We start from the raw sequence: 12,525 nt of genomic DNA, 5'->3' as shown, positions 1-12,525 counted from the left end.
AATTAATTTTTGAAAATCAGTTGGAAATGTTTAAATAGTCTGTTAACAATTTTATTTCTAGGGCCAGATAAGACTTTATTATCCCTTTATATAGCTTTTAAATTACCACATTATAAATGCCTCTTATTTAGTAAAAAGATAAATACTCTAGTAAACTGAAGTTTTCATTACCTAGCTGAGAAAAAATTACATACTGAAACATTTAATAATAGATAAATTATTATTAGTGAGTTCTAACAAAATCATACCAAAGTTTTACAAACAATAACGTAAACTAAGAAAAATTAGCTAAATAACAGGATACCTCTAGATGTTTATTTCTTTTTGCAATTTCACTTGGTGTCTTTCCATCTTTGGTTTGTATCATTTTATTAGCTCCAAGTTCAAGCAACTTCAAAACTACATTTTTATGACCCTGACGTGCTGCCCATGTTAAAGCCTGTAAGTGGGGGAAAAAAAGATTGTTTAAAGAGAGGGAGTATATATGACACAGAGAAGAAAATGTCTCAACAGTATTTATGGCACAATAAAAAAGTGAACATGGTTAATTAATGGAATGATGCAATCTTATCATTTCACAATATAATGTAAACATATTTCCAATGTTGTAATCGCAAAGCAGACTGCCAGTGTTCACTGATTTTGTAAAACCAAATAATGTCTTATTCGGTCAAGTGAAGTTACAGAGTAAAACGATTTATCTGCCAATCAGAGAACTGTTTTCTATAAAAAGGAATTCTATTTGTAGTCTAACAGAATCCAGGCTCTGCTGTGTGTTACATTTTGTCAAGGGTGCCAACAAAGGCAGATAATTTCTTTTTTCTCATTGAAACTGTTGCTTTTCTTTACTGAACAGCAATTACATCCCAGCCCTTCTGTAATTTTTACTTCTTAAAACCTTTCTGCCAACTACTGATAGTAAGATATCAATGTCCTAAAGATAAAAAGGTTCTCACAGTATAGCCGTTCTCGTCCTGGGTATTCACTTCTGCTCCATGAGCAACAAGGAGAGCAACGACCTGAGGGTGGCCGTCACGTGCAGCGTACATGATTGGTGTCATAAGTCTCCTGAGGAGGAGGAAGAAAAGAGACAACTGTGTCAGCGCTGCCCTTAACAGTTCTTCAAAGGCTGGACAGAACATCAGTGCTGTTCTTAGAGCAAAGAAATGGGAAAGCTTTTCATAAAGCAGGGGGAAAAAAATCTAAAAATCGAATTTACCAGCAAATAAATAAAATATGAAGGAGATTACACTCTTAAAAGTATTGCATGCTTACACAGCACCCTCTAGTGAAGAAATGTCTTTAAAAATCACTAAATGAGCCCATACTTTTTAATATGAGGCTTCATTAATTTACCTATTCACATATAAAAATATCAGAGTACCTCACTACGCTTATGCTGGAAAATAGTGATGAACGACACAAACAAGCCCCCCCGCCGACCCTGTGTTCTCAAAATTGCTCATTTTAAATGCTTATTACACTTTAAAAACTTTATTTTATTTAGTAAAAATATAAGTTTAAATCTCTTACTTCTTAATGTGTTAATAATTCTACTTTAGGACTGAGAGACTTTTATCCTGAGGCTTACTTTAATAAAGAAAGACGTCAGTCCAACAGTTTTGCCAGACTCTGAGACTATGTTCTGGGAGAACACAGTGGTTTCCCTCTAGTGAATCATCTCCTCAAATTAGAGATTCAACCCCTCGACTCCTAGAAGTCATTCAGCTTCTGAACCTAATTACAAAGGACACCAGAAAGGTTCTATTAGTTCTACTTGGGTTGAACTTAGTAGCACAGTCTGTTTTAAAGGAGATCTAGGATTCTGGGCTCAATCTTCCTGAGTCATCACAAATATCTGATCCATATACAAAGACCTTCACAAATTAAATAATTTTACAATTCTCAGTTTTGATCTCATTAAGGAAGTCTGTCTTGATTACTCATATTACATATACTACATATAAACAATATTTCTCTGTAAAATTTGTTGACATAAGGTATATCCTGAGTCTGGTCACTTCACACCAATGTGTTTACACGGAAAGTTTCACGCATTTATCTGTTCCTTCTATTTCCTAGTATGTTACAATTTCAACTTTTTATTAGAATTACATGCTAAGGTAGTTTGTCAAGCACTGCCTCCTCTACCTTGAATTTCTCCTACATAGGGGCGTTAGTAGACAATCTTGACAAAGTGAAGTGTGACTTTCTGGATAGCTTAAGCAAATAGGGAGAATATATACAGTAGAATGAGCTTGTTTGAGTAAACTGGTTATTCAAATTCTTTCCTAAGTCTAAATCAGACCGCTTGATGCTTCTCTTCCCACCTTCCTGACAACAGCTCAAATCTGCTCCTTCCAAGGTTCCCTATTTCCCAGAGCTTCCATTAACCAAATAACTCAGCCTAAAACTAAGCATCATTCATGACTTTTCTCCAGCACTCCATATACACATCATCAGAAGGTCCTGTTCCCTATTTTACTATCATATTTTGAATCTAACCATGTCTCATCAACTTGTTAGCCACTGTAAGCAGTCCATGCTATCACTTTTATTTCTCTGATTTGTATTTTTGCAGTAGCCTCATAACTGCTCTCCATGCTTCTGTTCTGGCCACGTACTCTTTTTGAAGATGCCAAGTTCTTCCCCTTTCAGAGACTGTGCAAATGCTGTTCCTTCTACCTTTCCCTTGACCTTCATACTGCACACTCCTTCATCTTTTCCAGGGAAGGTAACATGAAAGTCTGAGCGTCCTATCTGCTTGAAACTTATTACTGGAATTTTCTGAATCTGTACTGAAATTGTTTTGAAAATTGAGGTTCTTTTAAATATCAATTTTTCTTGTAATAGAATCTTAGAAAACAGCAGGGGTATAATTTTCAGTCTGTAAATTCAGAGAGACATAAAATGGCTTTTATAAATGCTTATGTCATCCTACATAATAAAACTACTAGATTAGTATAGTTTGCAGACTAAGATGCTTCAGATCATTACGGAATATGTGTTATAATAAAGCTTCACTGATTTCTAATTTCTAAGTTGAATTTACTGAATGGGATAGCAAACTCCTATAATGGAGTCTAGATTATCTAGAAAGTGTATTTGTTTTTCAGTTGCTAAGTCGTGTCCAACCCTTTACGACCCCACAAATTGCAGCACCCCAGGCTTTTCTGTCCATCACTATCCCCCTGAGTTTGCTCAAACTCATGTCCATTCAGTCAGTGATGCCATCCAACCATCTCATCCTCTGTTGCCCCCTTCTCCTCTTGCCCTCAATTTTCCCCAGCATGAGGGTCTTTTGCAGTGAGTTAGCTCTTCCCATCATGTGGCCAAAGTATTGGAGTGTCAGCTTCAATATTCAATATTTCAGTGTGTTACTTAGCTTCTGAAAGTTATTAGAGTTACTGATACTATCAATATTGTTGCATGACAATTTTGAGAGGGGACAGAACAATTCTTACAGTGGTTTTATATCTACAGAAACTTCTAACATCTATTGTTTCCTCCCTGTCATAGATTAATGAAATCTAAGTTAAGTCTTCAATCTTACAAACTCTTATGAACTTATAAATGGTCTTCTTATAAACTCCTCAGGGAAGTTATAAAACTTTTAACTGGTTTGATCAAATGACATTATAACTATTTGTGCTACTGATAACTTTACTTTCAATATTAATTTCCATCTTATTTATTTCCTGAGATTTAATATAAAGAATTCTTTACTTCCCGCTCCTTCCAATACATAACTGCTTTGGCAAAAGTCAGCAGTTACTTGGACTCCTTTTATTTTTCTAGCATTTAAAGGTAGGTATTTCAAGAGGCTGCTGTCCTCAATATTCTTCCCTTTTCACTACCTAAACAACATACCTGTATGGTCTCACCTACTCTCATGACTATTGTTAATGCACTGGTGGCTGCTGAATCTGTATCTCTAGCCCAGGCTTTGCTCTTGTGCTCCAGATCATATCTGTCATTTCCCAACAAAACTCAAAACCAACATATACCTAAATCTGAAGTCTCCATCTTCCCTCCAACACAAAGTACTCTCTGTTATTACCTATCTCCATGAACAGCATCACAGGTCAAGCATGACCCAACCCAGAAGCCTGAATGAATTTATCTATGACTCCTCAGGTCCTTGGAGCTAACCCAACTTTCCTGCCAGTTTTACCTCCTTCCCATCATTTATACCTGTACTTTACACTCGCCTCCTTCCTTGTCTTCAAGTCCTCATCACTTCTTACATGGATTACTGCATGCAAAAGAATAACAACTGGCCTCCTTCCAATCTTTCCTCTACATTTGTAAACCTCATCAAATAAATTCAGTTTGAAGTTTTCAGGGTTACACCTAAGAGGATCTTCATAAGTCCCCTGTCTACCTCTCTACCTTTCAGTACCTGTCATCCTATTCCATCCCAGTAAAATACTTCAGTTGTTCTGCAGGCATGAATTCGTCTTTCTCCTCTGCCTATTTCCAGAGCACTACTGGTCGAAATGTCCTTTTGCTTTTCAACAAATGTATTCATAATCTACCTCTGGGGTTAATCTTAGAAGCCAGCATGCCCCCCAATTTTTTGATGATCTGCCTCATCTTAGATAGCAACCCTACTCTCCTCTATGTTCTTATAGCACTCTGTGCTTATTTAAATCAGGTCACCTTTCATGTCAGTATTTGTTCAATTCTTCTGTTTTCTCAACCAGAATATCAGTTCTTTGAGGGTAATGACCCTGAAAGTGTGAAAGTGAAAGTTACTCAGTTATGTCTGACTGGTTGTGACCCCATGGACTATACAGTCCATTGACATCTCCAGGCCAGAATACTGGAGTGGGTAGCCTTTCCCTTCTCCAGGGGATCTTCCCAACCCAGGGATTGAACTCAGGTCTCCCGCATTGCAGATGGATTCTTTACCAGCTGAGCCACAAGGGAAACCCATGATGGTCCTGACTTGTCTCTATATCCACCACCCTGCAGACCATTCGGTAACTAGTATAAAGGTCTGCTTCTCTGTTGTGTGTCATGTGTACATTTAATACAGGCAGAGTTTTCTTCTTATCTATTACATCATCTCATGTCTACTGTGTTAGTCAGCTCATCTATATCCTTACTCAATTTACATATATTAGATTTGTGTAATGAGATAAATACTCAAATTTCCTGCTATCATTGTATTTTGATCTACTTCTTGAATTTTAATAGGTTTCAATTTATGGATTTAGCAGTCATGTAGTATAGTGTGCACAGGTCTGTGTTTGTTATATTTTCATTGATCTTTTTTTTTTACTATAGTATAAAATTTATTGTTTATTGTATATAATATTAGTAATATCTGGTATTGATAATCCTGATTTCCATGGGTTTACCTCCACTTGTAATGGGATAGTTCATACCCATTTTCTTCTAATTTTCTTGTAATAGCATTTAGCCATCTTTTGTTTTTAAGCCAATATTCAGTTGAAAAATTCAGTCCATCCTCATTTAGCATAATGACTGATATATCCGACAATATTCTTCTGTTTTGTTGGTTCAACAAAACCACCATTCACTACATTTCTCCCCTTGAAAATCTGATTCTGCTTTTCCTTTTTTTAAAACGCCGTTAAACATTACCCTAGTAAAACACTCTCTTATAGGTAAGCAAGATGAGACTTGTTTCTCCTAATGAGATTATAGTTTCCTCCTCCACCAGGACACATTCTCCCTACTTGTATTCAAACAGAATAAAGCCTCCTGAATACTCTTCGTTCCCTTTCTTCTCCTGGGTATCCCCCAACTCACTGCAAACTATAGCTCTTACAATCTGTTGGCATAATCTAATTATTAGAATTTGGCTTGCATTTTGTCTTGCCATTTCCAGAATCCTTATTTAGCACTCACAATTCACATTCCCAGTCTAATACACATTTACCAAAATTCATCCCTCTTCAATGCTTTCTCTTTATCCTCCGCCTTCATGAGGTCTCTGGTTCTTTTTGGTTTGGCTAGTCTTTTTTCAGGCATTTTCCTCAGGTAGGATGCTTAGGTAATGTATTTTCCGAGTTCCTGCATATCTTCGACAATCTTTTTTTCTATCCCGAGAGGCACAGCTTGGTTGAGAGTAAGATCTTTAGGCTGCATACCTTGATCTAAGTGAAAATGTGATTTCATTCTTTTCTAGTTTTCAGCTGTGCTCATAAGAAGTCTGATGCCACTGTATGTTTTGCAGGGATAGGAACACAAGCCTGAGTCCTTATCAGACCCAGCTCCCTTACAGTCTTATCAGCCCAAAGCTTGGGAAAGGCACAGTTTGGAGTTCAGAACAAAGAGGAAGAGATTGTTCTGGCTCAGACAGTAACTTTTCTTTGAGGATGCATTTTTTGTAGAAAAGTGATTGTGGAAGACTTCAGTGTATACAAATTAGTGTTGTAATCAGTTCTTTCTTTACATTGAGTTAATCCAAATTTCCCCCATAATTTGCATTAGCAAAGTCACTTTATGGATCCTAGGTTCTCCATGTTTTTATTTATACATATAAAAATTGTTCTTAAAAAAACATTTTTACTACTTTAAGTATGATGTTGGGGAGGAGAGGAGTGTTTTAACTTTTTATAGTTGATGATTTAGGGTAGCACGAATGAAACTCCTTTGTATTTCATTTTTCTCAGTCCTCTCTTGAGGTGCTTTACTGATGAGAGTGATTTCCATACCTTCCTTTGGTACTAAGAGGTACCCCATAAAGTAACCTATTATACCAACTTACCTACTTTGCTTTCCTCCCTAAGGTGAAATAATATAGTAAGTTTTTTTATCCAGCATAACAGGAGAGTGGAAGTGAATCAAAACTGCTTTGTTAATTAAGCGTTAATTCTGTTGACCCAGGTGGTTTTCTTCTGATTCCTCTTCCCTTCCCCTATTTTACCACCCTAAAAACAGCATATTGTCAGTCCCTTGAGGTCTTGTATTCTGTTGTATGATTGGTGTGTTATATCATTGGGTGTGGTGGTCTAGTATAGTCAAGATTTGCATTGAGTGTTCAGAAATTCCAGTTGGTCAAATGCCAGATAACACAGCTTCCCTGTATATAGATTACTATTGGGTAGGTCAGCAAAGATCTCTTTTGCAAACTAATAATCTATGATGCTCCTTCCACAAAAACTGCTTAAAAGAATCTTCATAATAGTCCATTTAGATTTTAAAAATGAGACAGTTAAGATTTTCTAAATTAATTTCTTAAAATATACATATCTTCTCTAATAGTCTGGCCAAGGATACAGGTTTGGTTATTGAATTATATTTGGTAATTTTCCACTTTTAATCACTGTAATTTTTATGTTGTCACTAAAGTGCCTGCCCAGCACTGTAAAGACTCTCACAGACACTAGAAAAAGGGACTTCATTTTCTTGAGGACAAATTAATATGGACAAAAAGTTTAACTTTTCTTTCATATAAGAACACTGCAAGTTTGTTTTGAGTATATTCTTCCATCCAGTGTTCAACTGGTTCTTCTGGTAGCTCTTCCTATTCTTTTTATTTGGTTCCGTTTCTATAATTCTTCTATTTCCTTTGATGTTTTGTGATAGCTAATTATAGTACATTTAACCAATCATGATTTATTTTATAGAATATTTGAATAATATATGAGTGACTCAGCACCCAATTATAAGCATTAAATATTAATCTGGGCACAGAATTTAAAATGATATCACATCAGAACATAGGAGAACTGCTTTATTGTCCATTTTGAAAGTATGAAACTTAAATATTGAAAATATTCAACTAGAATGGCAGTATTCTTACCTTGTAATTTCAGTCCATTGCTCTGTGTTAATTTCATATCAGATGTATAAACAGCAGTTACCTTTGTTTATTTGTATCTACTCTGGTGGAAATGTTAAACCATGATAGCTTTTGCTACCAACTTTCAACCACTTAACTTTCAGAACAGTATATTTGTTTTGGGAGGATTTTGTGCTTCATCTGAGTTTAGAAGTAATGTCAGAAAATGTTAAGCATGTCCTTTTAAAGAAAATATAAGGTTTCTAATTGTCTTATTACCATGGTAATTTAAGTGAATTTAGAAGTATTTAACTGCAATCTTGAATTATAAAGTTGGGATGCATATATAGAGATATATATCAAAATCTCAACTTGATGTAAAGTAAATGAGCAGTTACCTGGCGGATTTTTTTTTTTCAAATAACTGTTTAATCCATAATTCCATAACAGACTTAGCTTCACCTCAATATTTTTGTCCATTCATCAGTGCTCCAATAAGAAAATGATAGGAAATAGCTGAAAATGACTAAAAGATTTTATTTTTTTTTAATTTATTAGAAAAATAAGTTGCTAGGGTCTTTGAATGCTGGATTTTTTTTGTCTTACCCATCCATGGCAGCTAAAAAAAAAAAAAATCACTCAAAATATTCAGGTTTACATGTTAGCTCTCTCTCATAGGGAGTTGCCATACCTCACAGTTCAAAGTGTATTCTATAGATCAGTAAGATTATACTGACATGTAATTGCAATTTACTATGCAGCAAAAATGATTCAAGAAAAAAATAACCTACAGTGTCTATTTACCTTTGTATAGACAATTGCTTAAGTTACGCTGCTTTTAACATTTGTACTTGGATAAAATGCTTATTATGTATGTATAGGAATGTCACAGTGCAAGATGCTGCTAGCTCAGGCACAAAGTATTAAAATTATTTTGTGAAGATTGGTGGTTGTATTAAAAAAAAAAAAAAAAGAGGAAGAGAATGATGTTCTGGTAGCCAAGTTTCCAGATATCCTGTGTCATGTTTATAAAGACCATTGCCAGTCCCACATATATTCATCCACATTTTCATCTAGTAATTTTATTAAGCATTTGTGTGACTTTGTATTTTTTAATTTTTAAATATTTTGAGGCATATGAAATTACTCTGGCATGAGATTGGAGCTCTGCATTTTTTTGGCCATACCACATGGCCCTGCATTTTTTTTGACTGTATCACATGGGATCTTAGTTCCTTGACCAGGTATTGAGCCAGTGTGTCCTGCACTGGAAGTGTAGGGTCTTACCCACTGGACAGCCAAAGCAGTCCTCTTGCATTTTTTTTATTCTTCTCCTACCCCACTCGCTTGGCAACCACCAATCTATTCTCTACATTTGTGATTCTTGTTTGTTTCACAGATAGGTTCATTTGTGTCATACTTCAGATTCCACAGAGAAGTGATAACATATGGTATTTGTTTTTCTGACATGTTTCACTTAATATGATAATCTCTAGTTGCATTCATATTACTACAAATAGCATTATTTCATTCTTATGGCTAAGTAGAATTCCATTGTATATATGCACCACATCTTCTTTATCCGTTCATCTGTTGATGGACCTTTATGCTGTTTCCATGTTTTGGCTACTGTGAATAGTGCTGCTATGAACACAGGGGTGCATGTATCTTTTTGGACTAGAGTTTTGTTTGGATATATGCCAAGGAGTAAACTTGTTGGTTCATATGGTAATTCTATTTTTAATTTTCTGAGGAACCTCCATACTGTTTTCCACAGTGGCTGTACCAACTTACATTTCCACCAACAGTGTAGGAGGGAATGTAAGTTTTCCCCACATCCTCTCTGGCATTTGTTATTTGCAGACTTTTTAATGATGGCCATTCTGACCAGCGTGAGGTGGTAGCTCAGTGTAATCCTGACTTGCATTTCTCTAATAATTAGCACTGTTGAGCATCTTTTCATGTACCTACTGGTAATCTATATTACTTCTTTGGAGAAATGTCTCTTTAGGTCTTCTGCTCATTTTCCAATTGCATTGGTTTTTTTGCTTTTGTTTTGTTGTTGTTGAGTTATATGAGCTGTTTGTATATTTTTGGAAATTAAGCCCTTGTCAGTCTTAGATCATTTTTTCTTCCACTCTGTAGGTTGTCTTTTCATTTTTGTTTATGGTTTCCTTTGCTGTGCAAAAGCTTGTGCAATTGACTAGGTCCCATTTGTTTATTTTTGTTTTTATTTCCATTGTCTTGGGAGACTGACCTAAGAAAACATCAGTATGAGTTATACTTACCAGAGAATGCTTTGTTATCCTATGATCTCTTATGGGAGTTTTATGGTGTCATGTCTTAAGTCTTTAAGCCATTTTGAGTTTAGTTTGTGCATGGTGTGGGTGTGTTCTAACTCCACTGATTCACATGCAGGTGTCCAACTTTCCCAACACCAAAGACTGTCTTTTTCCCATTGTATAGTCTTGCCTCCTTTATTGAAAATTAACTGACCGAAGGTATGTGAGTTTATTTCTGAGCTCTCTATTCTGTCCCACTGATCATATGTCTATTTTTGTGTCAGTGCCATAAAGTCTTGATTACTACAGCTTTGGAGTATTGTCTGAAGTCTGAGATGGTTACTTCTCCTGCTTTTTTGTTCTTCTTCAGCATTGCTTCAGTAATTCTGAGTTTGTAATCATTCCATATGAATTTTAGGATTATTCGTTCTATTATGTGAAAAATGTCATGGGTAATTTGATAGGGATCATGTTAAATTTGTAGACTGCTTTGGGCAGTATGGCCATTTTAACAATATTAATTCTTCCAATTCAAGAACATGGGATATCTTTCCATTTCTTTGAATCATCTATAGTTTCCTTTATTAATGTTTTATAGTTCTCAGTATATAAGTCTTTCATCTCCTTGGTTAGGTTTATTCCTAAGTATTTTATTTTGGGAAATATGATTTTAAAACATATATATATATATATTTTTTTACATTCTCTTTCTGATAGTTCATCACTGGTATAGAGGAATGCAACCAATTTCTGTATGTTAATCTTGTATCCTGTTACCTTGCTGAATTCAGTTATCAGTTCTGGTAGTTTTTGTGTGGAGTCTTTATAATTTTCTCTATATATCATATCATCTGCATATAATACAATTTTACCTCTTCCCTTCCAATTTGGATACGTTTTATCTCTTGTCTGATTTCTGTGACTAGAACTTCCAGTACTATGTTGAATAGAAGAGGTGAGAACAGGCATCTTTGTCTTGTCCCAAATTTTAGCGGGAAGGCTTTTAGTTTTTCACCATGAGTATGATTATATTGGCTATGGGGAAACCAGCATTTTTTACTCCTTCAAATAGCTGTCTAACTCCCCAGCACCAAAATGATGATCCACTTTCTCCCCACTAGTCTGAATGCCACATTAATCATTTAATAATTTCATGTATTTGTGGATTTCATCCCAGATTTTCTTTTCTGTTTTAGAGATCAGCAATTCAGAGTTTTCCACTAATAACACACATTTTAATTATTGTGATTTAAAAATACAAGGCAAATTACATACTACTCTTTTTTAAATGACATATTGATTTTTAAAAATTACTTAACTTACACATATGTACTTTTCCCTTAGAATACTACAGATAACTAATGATAAGAGTTGGGTATATTTCCAGATCTCAGCAAACAAGAAGAACAAAATTTACATATATAAATGTGTGCAGGAAAAAAGAATTTTTTTAATATAAATAATATCATGCTGTTTATGTAGTTCTGACTTGTCAATAAATGATTTTAAAACTCTTAAGTTCCCTTTGAGTATTGCTTTGTGTGAATCACACAGGTTTTGATATCATGTGATATAACTGTTATTCAATTATCATTTATCTTTAACTTCCTTCTTAATCTAGAAGTTATTAAAATATGTAATTTAAATACCTGCTTTGATGCACTGAGAAGGCTTTTGGTTATTAAATTCTAAGTTTGTTACATTTTGATTAGTGAAAGTGTTCCATATAACTTTTTAAAAGGGAATTTATTAAGGCTTCCTATATGGCCTAGGATACTACTATAAAAATAATCCACGTGTATTTGAAAATAATCTGTATAAATTATGTTGGAGTCAGAATTCTAGATAAATATGAATTAGACATGCTTGTTAAATGTTATCTGAATCTCCTATATCTTTACTTTCTGTCTTAATACATTTATACTAAAGACTCAAATATAATTGTAGATTTTCTATTTCCTTTCTAGTTCTATAATTTTCATTTCATATATTTTAAAGCCATTTATATTAAAACTGTTCCTGTTAATTTTTTTGCTTTTATCAAAATGAACACTTCCTCTTTGTTCCTATAAATAATTTATTATCCCAGAGAGTTTCTGGGTTTTTATGGTCTTGTTATCCACCAGGTATAGGTACTTTCTAAATGAATATTTCTTTATCATTTTATTTTCAACTTTTATGTATTATTGTATTTTAGCTGTGATTTCATTGGCTTTTGTTTTTAGCCATGGGCTTCCCTGGTCGCTCAGCTGGTAAAGAATCTTCCTGCAATGCAGAAGACCCTGGCTCGATCTCTGGGTTGGAAAGATTCCTGGAGAAGGGAATGGCTACCCACTCCGGTATTCTTGCCTAGAGAATTCCATGGATAGAGGAGCCTGGTGGGCTATAGTCCATAGGGTTGCAAAGAGTCAGACATGACTAAACACAGCACAACAACCCGATACAGCCAATTTACCTTTGTTAAAGAGTCGGACACAACTGAGT

General features: G+C 34.8%; 1 protein-coding gene across 2 annotated transcripts in view; it reads right to left on the bottom strand.

The window, feature by feature from the left end:
- The window catches only part of ASZ1 (ankyrin repeat, SAM and basic leucine zipper domain containing 1), a 79,132-nt gene that overhangs the window by 20,350 nt on the left and 46,257 nt on the right, over positions 1–12,525 (bottom strand). For both annotated transcript variants that reach the window (XM_019958712.2, XM_070787794.1), the window contains 2 exons: positions 957–1,068; positions 305–439 (listed from right to left, as the gene is read on the bottom strand). In XM_019958712.2, coding sequence (XP_019814271.2) covers positions 305–439; positions 957–1,068 — 247 coding nt within the window. The remainder of the gene's footprint in view (positions 1–304; positions 440–956; positions 1,069–12,525) is intronic.

The sequence above is a fragment of the Bos indicus genome, chromosome 4, assembly GCF_029378745.1.
Source record: "Bos indicus isolate NIAB-ARS_2022 breed Sahiwal x Tharparkar chromosome 4, NIAB-ARS_B.indTharparkar_mat_pri_1.0, whole genome shotgun sequence".
NCBI classification, from domain to species: domain Eukaryota; kingdom Metazoa; phylum Chordata; class Mammalia; order Artiodactyla; family Bovidae; genus Bos; species Bos indicus.
The sequence above is the reverse complement of the archived record's forward strand: the minus strand, read 5'-3'. Positions and strand labels throughout refer to the sequence as shown.